This window comes from Typopeltis vanoorti, chromosome 21, assembly GCF_054136105.1.
Source record: "Typopeltis vanoorti isolate ZY-2024b chromosome 21, IOZ_Tvanoo_1.0, whole genome shotgun sequence".
Lineage (NCBI taxonomy): Eukaryota > Metazoa > Arthropoda > Arachnida > Uropygi > Thelyphonidae > Typopeltis > Typopeltis vanoorti.
This window is the reverse complement of record NC_143569.1, coordinates 47,287,645-47,309,560: the sequence shown is the minus strand read 5'-3', so window position 1 is coordinate 47,309,560 and position 21,916 is coordinate 47,287,645. Positions and strand designations below refer to the sequence as shown.

Here is a 21,916-nt window from a genome sequence, read left to right as displayed (position 1 = left end):
CTGTGGAGTGCTTTCTAGAATAGTCATTTAAGATGAACTGTTTTATACAAAAGGGTCAAACTTTTTTTCCTGGTAATATCTTTAAGTAAAGGTATGACTCAATGTTTGAGCATGCTAATAATTCTGAGTTTATGGAGAGGATGGCAACAGACTATAGCATGGGATCATAAGTATAAGCTTTCTATAGAAGCCAAATGTAATGCTCCATGATTTTGGTTGTTGTTCAGAATCACAGCTGAAGCAATTAAGACTATGTAAGTAGTATGGTTATTAATCACTGATATTCTTCTGACCAGTTTGTCTATTCTGAAGAATGAAAACTTTACTGTCTCCATATGAAACTAACTTACATTCAGTTAAAAAGTCCTTATAAAGATTGTTTGCATCTTAGATAGGAATTGAACTCAAGTCTTTCCAAACAGGTCATTATTAGCTGACTCAGTTACAAAGTCTCATCCTGTTTTTGGTAATTATGCCATCTGTGCTCTAACAAATTTATCTTTTCTTGCTTGCTAGATGATAATTAGCCCAGAACACACACACAAAAAAAAAGGAAAAAGAAAATTCGGAATTCTATGGCATGCAACCAAATGATTGGGATATGATTAATATAATGCCACCATTATATTATGGATTTTAACTCATCTTGTAAAGTTGCCACTTCAGAGTTCTATTTACACGTTGACCAGTAAGCAGAGATAATGTCCAACTCTTGCTGTTCATTCAATATTTGTAATTCCCACTTAAAGAATGATGAATGTAGACAACAATGTAAAATCTCTATCCTACTGCAAGAAAAGCCTTTTTGTTATACTGAGATATCAGTAAAAAGACACCATCCAAGCAAGCTAGTATGTCTGATGGTGTTATTTGCATTTAATGTATAGAAAATGCACTGAGTTTCAAAATAAATTATCTCTGAAGTTTTGTTAAACATTTTGACAATGATCTGAATGAAGCTACATATAACATGTAGCTTTGTGAAAGTAGAGGCATCACATTATGAAGTATTGATTTTGCTGCTATAATCTCTGATGTTAAGAATTGCCAAACTGCCCATGACTGCATTAATATCATTATAAGCGTGGTACAGGAATAACTAAAAAGTATAAATGAGTGTATGTCATACAGAGAACCAGTTCTTTTAATACATGAATATATTAGTTTGTAAATAAACACATGTATACATACATGTGTTTGTACTCATACAACTGGACATTTTTCCTATTGGTAATGAAAGCATGCGATATTAAGAATCATAGTGATTATTTCTCTGAACATGAAAAACAAACAAAAAATAAATAAAATAAAATTTGCATAAGGCATTTGTTTGTACTCACATCTAATCAGTATAGTATGTCTTGCCCTATAAATAAGAACGTAATTTGAGATGGGGACGGATTGTAATCTCAGTGGGAAACAGTAAGGGAGATTGTTCTAAAAGACAAAGGTGAAAAGAATGAAGAAGAAGTTCATCTGGTATGTTTGGAGTGAATAGTGTATAGGTGTTGACCAGTGGCTGCTCTAGTTCTTACATGATTAAAAGAAAGTGGAGGAATGGTAATGGTTCAGCAGAACAGTACCCATGAAGGTACCTATAGAAAAAGTATGGTGTAGAGACAGAGCCCTTATGGCAAAGTGACTGAAGGGAGTCTGTACAGTGAGAAAGAAGGTTGCTTATTAAGCAGGGCACCCTCTTCTGTATATCATCAAGAATGATGAGGTTTTGGATACACCACTCCCAGTGTGAGAACAATATATGAGACTTATAAAGTGTTAGCAATTGAGAAGAAATGAAGTAATGTTTTGAACAAAAAAAGAACAAGGTTTTTTAGATGCTCAGATTAATGTTGTATGTTTTTGCCAAGATAAGCTGATGTGGAAAGGATAGTGGAACATTATCCAAAGTAAGTGGGAGTGAAGCAGGATATTTCTTGCATGTAATAAGACAGACTTTAGTTTTAATAGCATTAAAATTCACTAAATTATTTTCACTTTTGAATATAACACTGCATTTGCAAAGTTAAAACTATACTTAACATAGACATTTCTATGATTTTGACAATTTTTCAATGTTTTACATTTCAAAATCTCAGAATTATTGCATGTTCAAAACGAAACAATATTCTTACCATAAGACAATACTAAGAAAACAGAACTTGATTCTCTACATAGACAGCTCATCCTACATACAGAAAAATTACCACAATCAAATGTGGAGATAAACATTATAGTGCAATGGTTTTACCATATGTGGTATCTCCATATAGTCAGAAGAATGACTTTTTTTTAATGTGACTCTCACCCATGAAAGGTTGTATTATTAGCACCATGTGTGGGCTATGGATTTTTTTTGTGTGTATATATTTTTAAATTCATTTCTACCTGACCTCCAATAAATGGGACAGTGGTCTCATACCAAACAATGAAATTCATCTCTCACCTAGAAACAATCACAAAGATCTGTATCTACAATGGAAACCTTGGAAACCTGTAGGCACAGATTTCCATTGTCTGTTCTCCAACCTGTTGGTTGGAGAGCAGACACATGCTAAGAACCTAAACACCTATGCCTTGGCTGTAAAGATATCTGTGAATCCAGTCTAAAGGCATAAGGAACATTTATAAGAGCTTTTCAAACTAGGCATGAGTTTGTCTCATGCCTAGTTTGAAATGTCACATACAAATGTGTGAGTGTTGTTATTCCCTGAATTTTGGAGTGCTACCTTCCTGGAAGGAGAAGATATACAATTAACAAACACGATATACTTGCCTCATGGTTAGATACTTCAGTGTATTCCTAACTTACAATTTACCATAATGCAAGTAGCATTTCCAGGTGCAATGCTTCATTCCCAAGAGAACTACATATAAAGGTTATCTATGGACAAGTGCAAAATCTGCAGAACCTGTTATAATCACTCAGAGAGCCAACTTTGTACCTTCAACTACAAGTCATATATTCTGTCTTGATATTTTTCAAGACAGAATGCATGACTTGCAGTAACTAATTAGGCAAAAAGTTTTGGAAACCTGCTGAACTGCTTATCACATTGTTGCAATCTGGGTATGTAATAAAATTTAGTGAAGTGCAGTCAGCCTGCAGCAACCAAATTCTCTGATTACACTTCAATGCTGGTGAATTACTAGTGGTTATAGATATATCACATGCAACAGGCATTAAACCATACACTCACAAAAAAAGCTTAAATGTTGGCTATTATTCATTTTAAGTTTTTACAGTAAAGACTGATAAACCATAAGAATAAAATAAATATAATAATTTATTAAGTTACTGATAGTTGACCAGATTTTAAAACAGTATTCTTAAAGCATGAAACCACTTGTCACAGAATACTGAGGAGACAAATAAGCATTGCCTTCTTGGCATTCAAGAAATTAGATTTACTCTTTTACTCTATGAATTACATTACCTATAAACAACTATTAACCTGACACAAGTCACAAATTTATCACAACCACAGAATACTGTTTTCACATTTGACATGGTGAAAATTACTGATTTAGTGCACAGAGAAGGGAGCAGTTACTGATTAATAATCCTTTTCTCACTAATTCACTTTACTCTCTTTCATGTAGGTATTTCCATGGTTATTACTATTCATAAAAACTGACATCAGTAATGTACCTACTTTTCTCTAAATCTCTTATGCACAGTGCCTTACCACCACTGTTTCACAATTCAACACAAAAAAAAAAAATCCTCTTCTATAATTTCCTTTACTATTGTCCTGTGGAACAGTTTCTTCTATCTCTTCTTATGAAAACAATTTGTATGTTATAAAATCCAAAGCTAAGTTGCTCTTTCTCCCCACCATATATAACCAAAAATACACAGGTATATGTAAAATCTACAATATAAATAACAAATCTTGCACTAGTCAAATGGACCAAAGTCTTTGAGAGAACCCAATGTTCTGCATTGCTTTGAGAGAACCTCAAAGCAATGCAGAATATTAAAAGAGGCGGCTAGCTGCTAGCTGGTTTCCAAAATAAGCTATGCAAGGTTTCAACAACTGTTTTCACATAGTATTTAGAATAGAACCTTATGAACATTATGCTTTCATATGAATTATATAACCTTATTTGTGTAGTGCACTGATTTTGCAAGTTTCAGTTATGTTTGCTAATAGCTACAGAGTTAACTAACAAAACTTTTTGGAAGAAATCTTGATAATTTCAATGGAGGGAAACATTATATATTTTAAATATGTTGTTTTTATAGAATTCTTCAGATTTCTAACTATAAAATTGTTTTAATGTCACCTGCAGGTTAACATGGTGGTGATGTCATAATGGGTAATGTAAATAATCTATTCACTAATATTAATTAATGTTCATAAAAATAAAAGAAAGAGGCTAGCAGGTTTCTGAACATAAACATAATGTTTATTTATTACTATGATAAAGAGCCAAGAGGCTATTTTTGACTTACACTTGGACTTGCTGATAGTTCTTCGGCATGAAACTCTTAGATTTCGATCTCCAAGTTTCGTATCCGGCTTTAAAATAATGAGGGATTTATTATCCCCTTAACATAATGTTTATTTATTTATTATTGTTTTAATAAACAGAATTCATTGTCTGTCTGCATTCAAACTTATATAAATTGTACAGTTTTCTTGAAGGATTGGAGAAGGAAGAACTTGTGGAAATTCAAATTTTTTGATCATATATATATATATATATATATATATACACACACAAACACACACACATATACATGCACGCACCATCCAGAAATCAAAGTAATAACCACTTCCAAGGTTTGGGACTTTGTACTGTACTATACTAGAAAATTTTCTACAAATTCAATAAGAACTGGTTTCCATTGAAATTATTTCATGATAAACATATTATATAGGTTCAATTAAAAATTCTAAATAGAATACTATTTCAGAATTACCAACTGATACATCTTTGTGGTTCACTAGGTTCAATCTCTTATTTATTTTCCAAACTGTCACTGTTGCATTACTTTTGTGATTATTGTTATAGCAGTTAAACCTAAAATTACATCTAATTAGGAGTGAGACATTTTGTGAGAGTAACAATTTCTTATTACTCAAAACTGTTTTAAAGCACTTATTGTTTTTATTGTAAAATGCTTTAAAACCATCAAAAGATCTCAACAATATGAGTTGCTTAAATGTCAATCTCCATATATGCCATTCTCCAATGGGTAAATAACTTAGTCAACTTTAATCCTTTCATATCCAAATCCAGCTTCACTGCATTTCTTGCAATAAAAGGGTTCACCCAGTTTAATTATAATATGGTTTAGGTCTTAAATCAACAATTGATTTTCTTTCTGGAATAGCCATAATCTTTTCTGTTGGCATAGACATATACGATATTTATGATTACCTGAAACATCAAAAAAAAAAAAAAAAAAAAAAACTGAGCTTTCTCTTTTCATACAACTTTCCATCTAAGCAACTGCTTATCTTCACAAATCTTAGATCTTTCTCTCATAGTTAAATGGTCAGCATTTGTTAAAAATAATATTAGACATTTTGACCTCTATATCAAGGTCATTATTAGAAATACACCATTTAAAGCCAATGAAACTCAACTCATTGTTATTTACTGCATCATGCATTTTTATATGATGGAGTTATGCAAATAGCATATCTCATCAGGACACTGCAATAAAAAGTCACATTCCTCATCACCAAAAATTAAATTTCTCATTCCAGGTTAATTTCTTATAAGCATAGTTTCTTTAAAAGCATTCATTTTATTTTGCAGTGTTAAGACATGATAGCTGAGCCCATTTAACTTTGTATAACTTTTCACTGATATGTAAAGACCAGTAATTTATCCTTTCTCTGAAGTGTTGCAATGTTTGCTTCATGTTCTTTCCTCCTGTTAAATTTGTGATCCTTGTAAACTTCATAAGAGAATTTACTTGATCACAATTTAACAAGGAGAAACCTTAAAAAGAAAAACATGCTTGAATCCAAGTGAAAAATATAGCTGAAATTGTTTGTTGAAAAAAAAAAAAAAAAGAAGGGATTATTACAGTTGTGATATGATAAAATAAGGTTAAGTAAAGCAAAGAAGATTAGTCATAAGATTTTGTATGTGAGAGGCTAGTTTTTACACTTGAAATAAGAGATTAAAGACTTGAGTTAATTCTTAGAAAATTTTGGAAAGGGGATTAATTTAGTACAGATGACATAGAGGTTAACTTAAACAAAAGGTCATAATTCCCAAATTGAGACTTCGTCATATGTCAGTCGCATGCACACGGACCGCATGATGTTTTGGCAGAAAAACGTCACTCTAATTGGTCAGTGAAATCGACTCCAGTAAGGGGGGAAGAAAAGAAATTGAAGGTGCCGGTAGGGGTCATCGTATAAAAGGGTTAGGGAACCCCCCCCACAGGGCTTTTTTCCTCAGAGTTTTCTTCACGAGTCTTCGTATAGGTCTCACGCGGTTTTTTCCTGAGTGACGGGTTAGGAGTTTTCTCCGTCCAACACAATAAGGAAACAAAGTGTGCGGGATTTCGATTCCATGTTCCTATTGTAAGAAATGAGGGACACCGTTTAGTTAAAAAGAGAGAAGATAATGTCAGTGTGTTTCATTGTCCAGTGATCGTAACGAGAGAAAGAAAATTCCATAAAGGAGTCAGTGCCCACGTGGTGAATTTCACAGCCATAGAGTAGATGATCCTACGTATGTCCTTGATTGAAGAATGTAAGGTAAAGATTGTGAAAGCCCATCTTAGTGCCAAAAGAACTTAGGAGTGATAAGTTATAGAAGAGTTCGTCCTAGGAAGGTAAAATATCGGAAAAAGGTAGAGACCAGTGTAGAAGACCCAAGTCAAAAGGTACTGTAAAATCTCGTGTCAATTCAAATCACATGTAACTGTAGTCGCTGTTCAATTACTGAACAGTTGAAAGGATTAATGAGAATTATACTAGGACTTTAGTACATGTCAAACTAGAATAAAAATGAGCTTGTTACTATTAATTAATGCGTATTCATGTGCCTAGAGATTTATGCATGTACATTGTATATTAATTAAGAGAGTCTTAAAGGTTAAAAGTGTGTATTAGCTCAGCGAAAGGATAATTTTAATCCATATTGTCTTAGTGAGAAAATTAGAGTAACTGATTATATATGTCCTAGAAAATACAGAATTATAGCATGATCAAACCAGTAAGAGGTTAGACAAAGGATCAACTAGTTCTAGGATTATACATGTTTGTATGTATAGAATCTGTTATGGCGATATGATCACAATTCTCATGTAGGGTATCTTAACCTAATACTTGTGTTTAGCTAGTGAAAATTTATATTATATATTTTTAGTTAAGAGTTTCAATGAACAACTTTTGTTCATTGAAAATACAGTTGTCTGAGATTGCCGCTCAATGCACCACTTGTAACAGCGTATGAACTTAATCACGTGGGGGGGGGGAGATTTGTTAAGTTACGAGATAAAGGTCACGACTGCATATTAGTTTCACACTCAGACATATTTTGGTAATTGCTCCTTGTTTTTTGAATTTTATACCTTAAACTAAATGTCCTGAAAGGCGCAGTATAAAAATAAATATTTAGGGACACTAAGGAGAGAAGAAGCTTGAATATTTGTATTTGGGTGATATCTCGTATATAGATAAGATTTGGATAAAGACAAATAGAGTTTTACATGTAAGGATAGTTGAAAGCCTAATAATCGTAAATTGGGACACAACACTCCTAAGCTGAAAAGCATGTTTTCTTTAACCAAAATATGAAATGTGTAACTGGCAAGTAACCATATACACATCCTGGATGTTAATTCACATGTGTGTATATATCATGGGAATGATATGCTACCATTTGGGAATGACAGATATCTCCCAAATGGCAGCATAACTGCTACTTCAGATAATAGGGTGTTCACAATATTTTGAGGCATTTTTAAGAATAGTTCAATATTTCTCAATGCCATGTAGGTCCTTGATAGTTTACCTTAATTACTTGAATAAAATCAATTTCTATTGACATTTACCAAATTAACTGAGCATATAGCATTTATGCTTTTGACTCTTTACATAGGATGTGAGATTCATGCAACAACTGCATGAATGCTGTAAAAGTCTTCAGGTCAGAGATGAGTTTTGCCTTGTTCAAGACCACTGCCCTACATATTGCAGGTCGGAAGTGGTTTGAAAAAAAGTTATGTTGGACCTCTAGAGCAGGGTTTCCTGATTATCTAATGCATAATCCACTCACACTGCTAATGTGTTACAGGTTTATAATAGCTTTTGTAGTGGGACTATCATAATAATAAAAATCTGATAACTTCTCAGTGTCTCATTCCATATTTTGGTTAAATGAGATGAACTTCTGAGGTTAGGAAAACAAAGAATATGAAGTGAACTATACACAGCAAAGAAAAGATGAAGCAAGATTGTCACCATATGTAACTGACACTAACTAGAACCCAGTGTCATAACCTACTACTGAAAAAGAATAAGAATCACCATTTTTAAAGAAACTGTACTTTATAAGATGCCAAAGGACACTAAATTTAAGGCTGGCAGTAGGAAACATTTAGTAAGTTATTGGCTGCATTCATGGTGTAAATATGCAGATTTTTTCCTCCTCTTTTTTTTTTTTTTTATACTAAAGTATCAATGTGAACAGCTTCATCCTAAAGAATCCTAAAAACTTCAAATGAGAACAATTAGTCAAATTAAATTTCAGGGGTCCATTTATCAAGTATCACTTCACTACAGAATATGGAGAATCAGGAGGGAAGAGACAGGCATTAGTTTCAGTTTCTTTTTCTATTGGTGAAGTGTATTTTTGCATGTTAACTTTAAATGCACTAAACTTTAGCTATTCCTGGCTACCACATTTCTGAATAAGAAACACTGCTGTTCCCTATACCAGAAATGCACACCTGATTTATTTATGCTGTAATATCCTACCTCATACTGCTGAAGAAACCAAGCTCCAATAGCTAGCATAGTCATGTACATTGAAAAGCTACTTGGTAGATAAGCTGCTGATGAAATAAACATTCCTGCTCCTAGAACAAGAAACATCAATGTGAGACGGCCTACATGAGCTCCAAAATGAGAGCAGATTCCTCTAAGTGGGGGGAAAAAAAGAGAAAATTATTATTAACTACATAGCAATTTCTAGATATCTGATGTAAATTCAAAATCTACACTAACCTCACTAATTTCATTATACAAACACACATTAATTTCTAATATGTGCTGAAACTCTTCAAACTCTGAGAGAAACAGACAATGCAAATGCTTACATGATATGTTGATGAGAACACAAAAGTAGAAGGATATATAAATGGCTACCAACACGTGTCAGAATTCAAAAGTTCACCATTTTGCAGTCAAGAGCATAAACATAAAATCAACTATTTGAAATGCTATCTGGTAATAACACGTGGTAATGCTATCAAGCACCCAAAGCCTATTAGAACACTATTAATGACAACCAGAAGCTGTCTAAATGAAACATGTTACAACAAGGTATAAACAACACCTGAGGAACATAAGTTACTTATTAAGTTATTAATATTTTGCTGCATTTCATACCAGTACTTTCTGACTACAAACAAATGCTTGTTACAAAACAGCACATTCGACTAGGTAGCTGCAGAAACAATTCATGCCACATGACTTTGCATTCTTGTTGAGATGAATTTATTCATTTCCATTGTAATGAATTTTTCAGCACTCAACAACTTTGTAGTTAATCTTTAACCTTTAAAGGTACCAGTGGCATAACTATAAATAATAAATTACACTAGTAATAAATAATAAATAGCAGTAATTAACTTTAATGAAATGAAAGTACAGATATTTCGTACTGAAAATAACAGTACATTATCAGTGTGTAGAAACAAGCAAATCAAAGGAATGGGAATGCAAGGTACATTAGCAGTCAGTTGAACTCTAATTTTTTCTTATGCCCCTTCCCATAATGCTATGCATTATGGGAAGGGTCACTAGACCAGACCAGTTTCGACCTTTAATGAGGTCTCATCAGTGGAAGCCAGACTCAGAGGTGATACCAAGGTTGAAGTAATGCAGAAGTTATATTTCCATATACGAGTAGCCAAAATGTCACACCATATTATTAAAAAAACATATTTCAGTAAGGAAATACCGTGAGTAGACATAATAATTAAAATTATAATAATGGAATAACCCACGTAAAAATATTATTTATTAGTAGAATTTTCGCCCGAGTATCACAGGCATCTTCCGTACATGCATAAAGCTAATTAAACAATAACTGACAATTCCAAAAGGCGCCACACCTAAGTAGCTAAAGTAAGATAACTAAAAAAGGTCAATAAATTTAAAGGAATGCGGAGAACCGACCAGGGCTTTCTGACCTAATGTCCAATCCTTAACAGGTGCACCCTGTTGGGTATCTACCTGGATACTAAACGAACAAGGATGGGCTGGCAATTTGGGATTTAGCCGACCAAATTGTATTCTTATTGGCTTAAACCAACATAGAAAATGATGGTACAATATGACAAAATTTCATGCTGGCTGGGGCTTCACCCAGTTAAACAAGGCCCCGTTGTTTTCGCCAGGGAACCAGGGCAAACAGCGAAAAGTCAGCTACTGGAACAAATCTGAAAGCACACCCCCAACTCAACATCACCAGAGTTAAAGATCAGTACTATCAACATAAGAAGCCTGAATTGCAAAGAAATGGAGCTAGCTGAGGAATTAGATAAGTACCAGAATGACATAATAGGGGTGACTGAAACAAAAAAGACAAAAACTGGTGAGATCTTTCTGAACAATAAATACAAAATGTTATATTCAGGCAATGACAATCAAGGAAAACAAGCAGTAGCTACAGTATTCAACACAAAATACGAGGCTAATCTTCTTGAATGGCAGGCAGTCTCAAGTGGAGTGATGTGGGCAAATATCAGAATGGGGAATTGGACAATGAGACTTATTTGTGCCAATGATCCCACAGAAGGTTCTACTAAGGTAGAAGTGGAGGAATTTTTTAATGCTTTAGAAAAAGTAACTGACACAATGAAAAAGGAAAAGCTGGACTTTGCTGGGGATCTAAATGGCAGAGTAGGAAATGATTGTCAGAGACATACAAAAATATTTTGGGAAAATTTGGAGAAAAGAGCAAAGCTAATAATAATGGCAAATACCTGTTGGATTTCTGCTCAGGACATGGACTGGTTATTACTAACACCATGTTCCAACATAAAAATGTGCACAAATTCACATGGAGAGAGAAGAGGCAAAGAATAAGAAAAGTCTCATTGACTATGTTATTGTTGATAGTGATGTTTTCTCCCTGGTGCAGGACACCAGAGTGTACAGAGGATTTGAAATTGGAAGCGATCACTATTTAGTCTTGAGCAGATAAAATTGAACTTTATTTTTAAAAGAAGAACGTGTAAGAAAGTTTTAAAGTGAATAAAAGTTGTGCAGCTCTCAGATGTGAACTGTAAACTAAAATACACAAAGATTATCGAAGAAAAAATGAAAGATTTGTGAACAGGAACCAAACCTTGGAGATTCAGAGGTAATCTTGAAGAAAACCCTGATTGATTCAGCCAGAGAGGCATGTGATGAGGTTGTCTGCAAGGATAGAAAAAATCAGAACTCCATAGTGGACACAGGAAGTTAAAGAGGCAGTGAAGGAAAAGAAGAAAGCATATCAAAAGTTACTGGCAAATAAGTCAGCTTGTGCTCTTCGAGAATACAGAGACAAATATAAGAAAGCTAAACACTGTGTAAAACTAGCTAAACAAAAGTCATGGGAGGACTTTGGCAAGAACATAGAAAATAAATATCAAGAAGGTGGTAAGATATTCTGGAGGTTGTTGAAGAAGCTTAGAAATGGAGGAAAGAGTGCTGTAAAAGGAGTTAGAGATGATAAAGGTGACATGAAAACAATAGAAAAAAGATATCCTTGAAGTATGGAGTAATTACTTCGAAAAATTGCTAAATGAAACAAGCAGTGATGACAGCACAGTGGTAAAAAACACTGACCAGGCATGCAGTCAGGAATACATATCCATACTTGAAGTAGAACAAGCCATCAAAGGCTTGAAATGTGGAAAGGCAGCAGGAGTAGATGATATTAGACCAGAAATGCTGACGTATGGTGGTATAAAAGTCTTACAGTGGCTGCACTGCATAGTTCAGAAAGCCTGGACTGAGAGATGAATTCCTGATGATTGGAGTAGAGCTCTAATAGTACTCATATATAAAAACGGAAATAAAACTGAATGTGAGAATTACAGAGGTATTTCCCTACTGAGTGTTCCTGGCAAGATCTATGCAAGTATACTTGAGAAATGGTTGAGAAGAATTGTGGAAGAAAAGCTTGGTGAAGAACAAAGATCTGTATTTATGTTTTGTCGATCTGGAAAAGGCATATGACAAGGTGCCAAGAGAGAAGCTATTCAATACGCTACAGGTATATAGTGTCAGTGGGGTATTATATCAAGCAATACTTAGTGCGTATTGGAGTTGTAAGTCGGCAGCTAGAATTGAAGGAAGTACAGGAAGATGGTTTAATGTTAAATCTGGTGTGAGACAAGGATATACATTATCCCATCTGTTATTCATTATCTATATGGATCACATTATGAAGGAAAGTGGTATTAAACATGATATCAGAATTGGAGATGTTAATGTCAGCTCTTTGCTTTATGCAGACGATGTTATACTTCTAAATAAATCCACTACAAGTTTGCAAGATTCCCTGACTAAATTGAATAATTGTTGTAGTATATATGGTATGAAGGTCAGCATTAAAACGACAAAGACAATAAAAATAGGTAGAATTGTTGAAAATGTCAACTGCGTTGTGAACGGGGAACCTGTGGAACAATTAAAACATTTCAGCTACTTAGGCACGATTTTTACTCAGGATGGTAAATTAAATAAAAAAAATAGACAACAGAATTAACAAAGCTGCTATGGTAGGAAGTCAATTGAATAAATTCATATGGAATAAGAGAGAAATTAGTCAGAACACTAAATTAGCTGTATACAAGACAGCCAGTTTTAACTTATGGATCTGAGATCTGGGTCAGAAGTAAAACACTTGACTGAAGACTAGAGACCGCAGATATGAGAGTCCTGAGAAAGATTAGAGGCGTGAACAGATGGCATCAATGGCAATATCATATTAAAAATGAGGATATTAGGAAAGAACTTGACATTGTCGGCATCCAGGAATGTGTCAGCAGAGCTAATCTCAGGTGGTATGGTCACTTAAACAGAATGGGCAAGGAAAGATTAGCAAAACAAGTGTTCTCTGCCAGGTTGGCAGGAAAACGACCCAGAGGAAGACCAAGATATAGGTGGATTGATATGGTACAAAGTGCCTTAGATGATAGAAATATAAGATCTGATAATGATAATATTGGAGTCTTGACAAGTAACAGACTGATTTGGAGGAAAATTGTAGATAAGAAGTTAGTAATGATATAAATTTTTCATGTAGTTCTATCATATCCTGTACACCCCTTGAGGGCACATGTCAGGAATTTGATGATGATGATGATGATGATGTATATAATTAAAAAAGTTAGGAAAGATTAGTATGCGATACTGAGTTATGAGATATTTATTTCTAGAAATGTGTGAAAAGTATCATCATCATAACACTAATTACGGGTATAGACCATATTGGTCTGTTCGGGTCTCATTATCCATCCAATATCCTTTTTTGAGGTCTACCCTGTCTTCTCTTTCCAATTTGCTTATATTTTAGTATTTGTTTATGATATCGGGTGTTGGCTATTTGGTTTGCACGTTCAATCCATTTTTGTTTATAATTGTTTAGTTTTTCTTCTATTGATTTTGTTTTTAGTTCTTTTAAAATGTCTTCATTCCTTTTTTGATCTAATAATGTGTATTTTGCAATTCTTCTCATAAATCTCATTTCACTTGTTTCTATTCTTTATCTTATATTTTCAAGCATGTTTCTTTTTGTACTATATCTGGGTTGGGTGTTCTATTTATCAGGCCTAAATTTGTAAAAATTTTGAAGTTTTTAATTTTATGTCTTTTTCTCCTTCATATGATATTTCACATCTAAGATAACTGAAAGTATTTATCTTTTCTGTTATTTCATTATTAATAACTATTTTGCTTCTAACTGGAGTTTGTCCACAAAATGCAATTGCTTTAGTTTTATCTATGGAAATTTTCATTCCAAACTGTTCTACTATGTTTAAATTATATATTGCTCTTTGTAAATTGTTTTCCTTACCGATATTATTACCTGATCATCTGCAAATAGAGTATTTATTTTGTTATTCCAGGAAATTTCTATACTTTGATTGTTTAAGGTGTTCCACTGTATTAATATTTCATTAATGTAATTATTGAAAAGTGTTGGAGACAGAGGGCATCCCTGTCTTACTCGTTGGTTTATAGATTGTTTTTCAGACAACTTTTCATTTATTTTTATTTCATTATCTTTATATATATATTCAATATTGCATGTAGTAAAATATTAGGCATATTTATTCTTTGTAATATATCAAACAGTATATATCTTTTTATTTTGTCAAATGCTTTTTCGTAATCTATAAACAAAAGATGAGTTTATAAATTAAATTCTCTTCTTTTTCCTGTAAGTAGTTTTAAACAGAAAGCTGCATCCATTGTAGAGCATCCTTTTCTAAATCTATTTTGATATTCTAATAATATTTTTTCACTATATATTTTTAGTTTTTCATTAAGTATTCTGCTATATATTTTATAGCATGTATTCAATAAATAATACTGTATAGTTAGCAGGTTTTTTATCTCCTTTTTTAGATATAGGTATTATTATGCTTGTATTCCATTCTATTGGTATTTGTCCATTTGTATATATTTTATTTAAAAATTTTAGTAATCTTTGATGAAATTTTTTTCCAGCAAATTTATACAATTCGAAGTTTATCCCATCTTCTCCTGCTGATCTGCTATTTTTTATTTTATTTAGGTTGTCCTTTAATTCTTCATCATTATCATTTAAGGTATTTTGTAAGTTTCTGGTGTAATTATTTTTGATGCCAGTATTATCTGTCGAAAAATCTGTAAAGCAATCCAAGAATTCTTTTAAATCTATTTCACAATTTATATTTGCAGTTTCTTTTATATCTGCATTCACGTGTTTTAGTATTTTGTACATTTTGTATATGTCATTTTCTAGATATGATACAAATTTTTCCCAGCTTTCTCTCTCTCTCTCTCTTTCTGGTTTCTCTTTTAGCTATTGCTCATCTTTTTTTATATTCAATTTCATCTTCTTGTTTTTTGCTACTTAACCATTTTTTAAAGTCAGCTTTTTATTTTCAATTATTGTTTTTTTATTTCATTGTCCCACATATGTAATTTTTTATTTTTATGATTTTTTTGTGTGTTCCTAGACTTTCATATGCTGCTGATGCGATAATTTCTTTAATATTATTCCATTCTTTCTCAATGTCTTCGTTTTCTTGTATTTTTTCTAAGTAGTTATTAATCCTCTGTTGGTATAAATTTCTTGTACTTGAATCATTTAGTAGTCTTACTTTGTAATTAGATTTTGTTTCTCTAGTTTGTTTATTTTTTTGTATTTTTTGTAGCCAGTTTGGTGGAAACCTTAGTTTTGCCTGTACTAAATAGTGATCTGAGTCAATTTCTAGTCCTCTTCTAACTTTAATGTCTAGTAAGAGGTTTGCTGCTTTTTCATTTGCTATAAAGTAGTCTATTATTGATTTTTGTCCTCTTGCACACCACGGATATTTATGTATATTTTTGTTTGTAAAATGTATTCATTATTTTTAAATTATTATATATTGTATAATCAATGAGCAGCTTTCCATTTTTGTTTAATGTTGGTTCTCCAAATTTTTGTATATTATAGTTAATTTTTTTCATTCCTATTCTGGCATTAAGATCGCCGGCTATAATTATATGGTCTGTTTTATTTAATTTTTCATATATTCCTTGTAACTCTTTGTAAAAGTAATCATTTTCTTCTTCTTTTCCTTCTTCAGGGGCATACACTCCAATAACTGTTAAATTTTCTTTATTTAATTTTAATTGCACTTCTAATATTCTTTCATTCCAATATGTATAATGAGTTATTTTTGCTTCAATTGATTTATGGATCCAAATCATTACACCAGCTTTTGCATGTATTGGTTTCTCCACTCCACTATATATGATATTATAGTTAGCTGTTTCTTTTGTTCCTTTAATTTTTTTTTTTTTTTGTGTAAGAACTGCAATTTCTATATTTTCGTCATTTAAAATGATGAAAATTTTCGTCATCTAATTCTTCTTCTTTATGTGCTATGCTTAGAAAATGTGCTTAACTTTAAGAATATGTCTATTTTGCATTAATATTCACAAAAGTGCCCATTTAATAATAATCACATATTCATTCATATGGGTTTGCATGATATAAAAAAACAAAACAAAAAAAAAACTGTAAATAAATTGGAGTGAGTGAGTGCTGTGTTTGTTTTATATGGTGCAAAGCATTCTCATGTTTATGTTATGCATATATAATTTTGATTTGTGTAATCAAATCTTCTTTAGAAAAGTTTTCGTGAAAATTAGTGCTATTTGCTATATGTTAAGCTTATTTCTTTGATATCACATGAGAATGTCTGAAATGTAGGAATGACTTTTTTCGACACCATATTTATACCAAGATAGCAAAATTAATTCTAAAATCTTGCTCTTGCAACCAAACATTTTCATTCAGTACAATTTGTACTGATTTCTGTTCTGCTGTGTCCTTTTCTTTTTTAATACTTTGACTTATTCATTTTAGCATATTGGTAGAAATGCACTTACGATGCTGAAGGCTTTTTTAAAATATTTTTAAAATCATTCCTACACAACCATTTGTAAATACTATATCAAAACAATGCCACCTGTGGGTAGATTTTTCAAAAGAACAAAGGTTATCTGTTGTTTCTTGAACAGCTAAAAATTGTAAACTTGGGAAAAAGCAGTGCTAAGAAGACTGTTTCAAAAAACAGAGATGTAGTCAGGTACTTATTCTTTTTAGCATATTGGTAGAAATGCACTTATGATGCTGAAGGCTTTTTTTATATATATATTTAAATCATTCCTACACAACCGTTTGTAAATACTATATCAAAACAATGCCACTTGTGGGTAGATTTTTCAAAAGAATGAAGGAATCTGTTGTTTCTTGAACAGCTAAAAATTGTAAACTTGGGAAAAAGCAGTGTTAAGAAAGCTGTTTCAAAAAACAGAGGTGTAGTTAGGTTGAAAGAAAAGGATAAGAAGTTGATTCAATAAGTTAGAAGCAATCTTGTATAGGAATGTTGACCAGAAGCTGCTTGTGATTTAGAAAAAGTCAATGAAACATGGGAAACAGTTCAGCAGAACAATACACATAAAAATGAACATAAATAAGAAAAAAAAAACAGATATGTCAATGAGAAAGTTAGTGAAGTGGAAGTGAGTCATCTATTGAGAATGCTCTTTTGTGTTTTTTGGTGCATTATTCAAATGTACAAAGAGTAGATAGATTTGGAATTTGTATGGTGTTGGCAGTTGCACAGGTGAGAGCCAGGATCTTGAATGGAAAAGGTTAGCAAGATTTTGAAGACCTGAAAAGGCCACAGACAGTGTATTTGTGAAAGAAAGGATAGAGGCCTTTCTAATTCCAAGAGGAGAAATTTGATTTTTGCCAAGAGATTTGAGTATCATCAAATACAGTACAATACTCAGATTATCAAATGTGGAAGCCTACCAATTTTCAAAAAACTCATTACTAGATGTTTTATAGAAATGTATAATACTATATGTATCATAAAATAAAAAAAAAACAGTTACCACATATAAGGGAAATTAGAATTTAATATCAGCTCCTATATATTTTGCTTACTGTAACATAAGAATCATTCAGAATGCAAAAATATGATTACAACATTCAAATTGTGAAAGACAAGAATGAGTAATATAGCATGAGTATACTTCCTTGTATACTCATGCTATACCTGTGTCTCAATCACAGCTGAGTGAAAAGGAGGAAGCATTATTAAGGTCCCAGGGAATGAGGTATAGTTCTGTAATTTAATAATTAAAATTATTATGAAATTACTTTCCAAACTTTGAGATAGTCATGCAGTCCAGTCGATTAAGATGAGGATGATGATGATGTAAAGTTTCACAAGTTTCGAGGAATAGACAAAAGGAATAGATTTAAATCCACTGTAGTACAAAATCTTATTTTAATTCTAATAAGTTCTATATCTATGGTATGAGAAGGATGGCCAGACCCCCTCTGATTCTAAATATTATATGTAGTTTGGTGTTCATGGATTTTGTTAACAGAATAACAAGTCTGTCCAAAGTGGCAGAGCTAGCAAGAACAGAACACTTGATAAACACCAAGTAAAAATACAGGTGGTAATTTATCCTTGGTAGATGGCAGGAAAGAAGATAACTTTTGTGCTGATATGAAAGCAGTGTATAGATTGTATTTGTGAAGAATTTGTGCTATTTGTTCATAAGTCCCTTTAAGATAGGTCATGGAAATCCTTTTTACATCAGATTATAGTTTGGCTGCAGTATAATTATTATTTTTTGGATGGTGGTTTCATTATATCCAGTAGATGCACAACATGATTATTTTACTGAATTCTTCTAGCAGAAGGAATCTGAAGAACAAACTGTACAAGCTTTATGAACAAGACCCTCTTGATAATACTATCTTTTGTGATGGACAGTGATGTGAAGTTAAGTACCTGTCAGTGAAGGAAAGTTTCTTATAAATGGAAAATTCAATATTGCCTGTACAATTATAACTTATTAAGATATCCAGGAAGATAAGATTATTGTTGGACTCATATTCAATAGTGAAATTGATGAAGGTGTATAAGGAGTTTATATTTGTCCAAAAAGTAAGTAATTTAGCTTTAGAATGGGAACCATACTGCATAGATATCATCCACAAAACAAAGCCAAATATGAGGCTAAGGAAAAATGGAGTTGAAAAGTTAGTTTCCAATAAAGTAATTAGTCAAAGCTTGTGAAACAGGACTGCCCATACCTGTTCTGGCTATCTGCTTGTATAATTTATTCTTTCATGTAAGTATACTGCAGTGATAGTAAATCTAAACAAATTACCAACATTCTCAAGGAAATTATCTTGTAAAAATCAAAGGAAACCAGGAAATGAGGAAGTATACTTATACTACATGATTCATTCTTGTGTTTCATAATTTTAATGCTGTAACTAGTCTTTTGCATTTTCCCTGAATGATGTATGAATTATAGTGAGCAAAATATATTATTATTATTATTATCCCAAGACCTCCATTGAGTCAAAGACTCATTATGGGAGGTTCCCAAGTTCCCATACCCTCAGGCAATGCATTTCAATCATTACTACTCTCAATGCAAAGAACCTTCTTCTCACTCCTATACAGCTTAGAGTGATGACCTCTTGTTCTCTTTCCCCCTAGTCTATGAAAACCTTTTCAACATTGATGTGATAAGAGAACTCCTTACCAAGTTTGTATGTTTCAACATATCATCCCTCCTATTCACTAGACTCTATAAATTGCATCTTCTCAGCCTTTTGTCACACTTAACATTCCAGAGACCATAAACCACCTTAGTCCATCACCTCTGGACCCTTCCCCAAACCTCTTCATCCTTTTGAAAACCAGCTGACCAAATCTGTGCACAGTAGTCCATATAGCCTATCAAGCCCTTATACAATGGAACCAGAATCTCCTTACTTCGACAAGCCAGTGTCCTTCATATCATTGCCAGAATTTGTTGTGTTTACTCACAATTTTAGAAATCTATCCTCTAAATTTTAGATGGCTACCACCACCATCACACCCAGATCTCTTATTTCATCCACCTCCTCCAATACATCCCCCACAAAGTGTATACTCTACATCCTATCCTTGTTTTCCAAATTTTATAACCCTTTGCAATGCTGAACTAGTAATCCCACTCCTGTACCCATTCATTTAATCTATTCAAGTCCTGTTGTAAAGCCATCTTAACATCTGTTTATCTTCTCATAGTTCTTCCCAACTTTGCATCATCTGCAACAACAAATAACAACTGTAATACGGAGATGATATTGAATTCTAATTTCCTTAAATGTTAACCATCTAAAAAATATCATACTTCAAAAAACTCAGGTCTAAAAAAATACTGCCTACTCCCCTTTGGTAATAAAAAGGAATTAAGAGAAGATGTAACATTAAAAAATAACCTATATTTTTAATTAGCCTGGATGTCTTTACACTCAAACACGTTCTTATGCTAAAAACTATGTTTATAAATAAAACTGAATTTTTATTATGAAAAATGTACATACCTGTAAAAATACACTTCACAAAGAGCACAGCAAAAGCCAAGTAAACACCTGATAAAGTAAAATACCAAAATCTAAAAAAAAAAAAAGAAAAAAGAAAAAACTTAATCAGCATATAAAGTTACAAGACCTCAACCTGGCTATTTTATTTTACAGACTAATGCTATCTAAAAAAAGGAAATTAAATAAAAACAGGCTATGTTACTGAAATAAAGGAGAGAATTATAAAATGTATATCTATAGAACTCAATGAGTAGACCATTTCTAAAATGATGACACCTTTGAAGAATATATCATAATTTATATTTTTTTAAAAAACAACAAATGGTAAAACTAAAAGGGTGCATGTTTGTCATATCCCCACATGCCGGCGAGGGTACAGAGGTCTGACATATGTCAGTTTACAGGCCGAAGTTAACCCTGTGAAAAAGGGCAGTCCTCAGCAGAGTGCCAACAGCATCAAACGATTGTCCCCTTCCAACTACCAAGACTTACTTAACTTGAATAAGCCATTAGTAGCGGAGACTCTACCAATCGACCAACCTTTGCTGGCATTCATAATATTCATAATAAACAAATATGCATTTACTGACATAATGGCAAGAATTTTTGCCTGTAGATGCCAGAGACCTTCAGAGAGTCAGAGAATCATCAAAGGAGGGCATGTATCACTCACACCAGCTGCCATGCCTTTTCTTGAATTTATTTGTACTATCTGCACTCACTATCTCCATAGACAAGCAATTCCAATCATACACTATTCTATGAGAGAAACATCTAGCAGTTAACCATTTCCTTGATTTTCATTCTCAACTTTCATGGATGTCCTCTTTCCACCCTCCATAAAAAAAGATAAGAAAATGTAACTGAATATGTTACATTTAAGTATTCAAATATTCTGCCTACAACCCAGAATAGTTTCCGACAATTCCCAGAATAAGCTTTTGCTTTTAAAGGAAAGTTTTTTAAGGGTAACTGTTTTCCCCCCGCCCCTTTTCTATCCTACTGCATGAAGTGTATTGAGTACATGGTCGGCTAGTTCATTTTTTTCATATTGATTCAAAACCAACACTTATCATTCTTACACACTTTGACTACCAAACTCAGATACTATTTACTTATGCTAACTGCAGAAAATCCACAAACTAACACATATCTGACTATTTATTCACATAATCATCTTGAACAAAAGCATGGCACAATAAAAACACAAAGCTAGAGCCATTTGTTCAAGACATTAAACTCCAAAAAGAATCAAATCATATGGTTTCACCAGTAATGGATAATCTTGGAAGAAAAAAAAAAAATTAACTTTCCACAACAAATAAAAAAGCAGATGAACAGAGAATGATGAGATCACTCAAAACAGTAGTATTTTCTTACACTAGAGGAATTTCTCAAAGAATCAAAAGCATAACAATAAAAACTAATACTAAACCAACATTTTAACTGGCTTCCCTTATCTTCTCTCATAAGTCCACACATTATCAGTACCAGAAGGTTATGAAGGATATAGTGCAAATATCAATTTCCTTATTATGGAAACTCTAAT

General features: G+C 32.6%; 1 protein-coding gene across 1 annotated transcript in view; it reads right to left on the bottom strand.

The window, feature by feature from the left end:
- Alg9 (alpha-1,2-mannosyltransferase Alg9) overlaps window positions 1–21,916 on the bottom strand; it is a 246,190-nt gene that overhangs the window by 182,429 nt on the left and 41,845 nt on the right. Inside the window, exons 4-5 of the mRNA XM_090410879.1 lie at window positions 20,368–20,438; window positions 8,955–9,117 (exon numbers count right to left, since the gene is read on the bottom strand). Of these exons, the coding sequence (XP_090267005.1) occupies window positions 8,955–9,117; window positions 20,368–20,438 (234 nt within the window). The remainder of the gene's footprint in view (window positions 1–8,954; window positions 9,118–20,367; window positions 20,439–21,916) is intronic.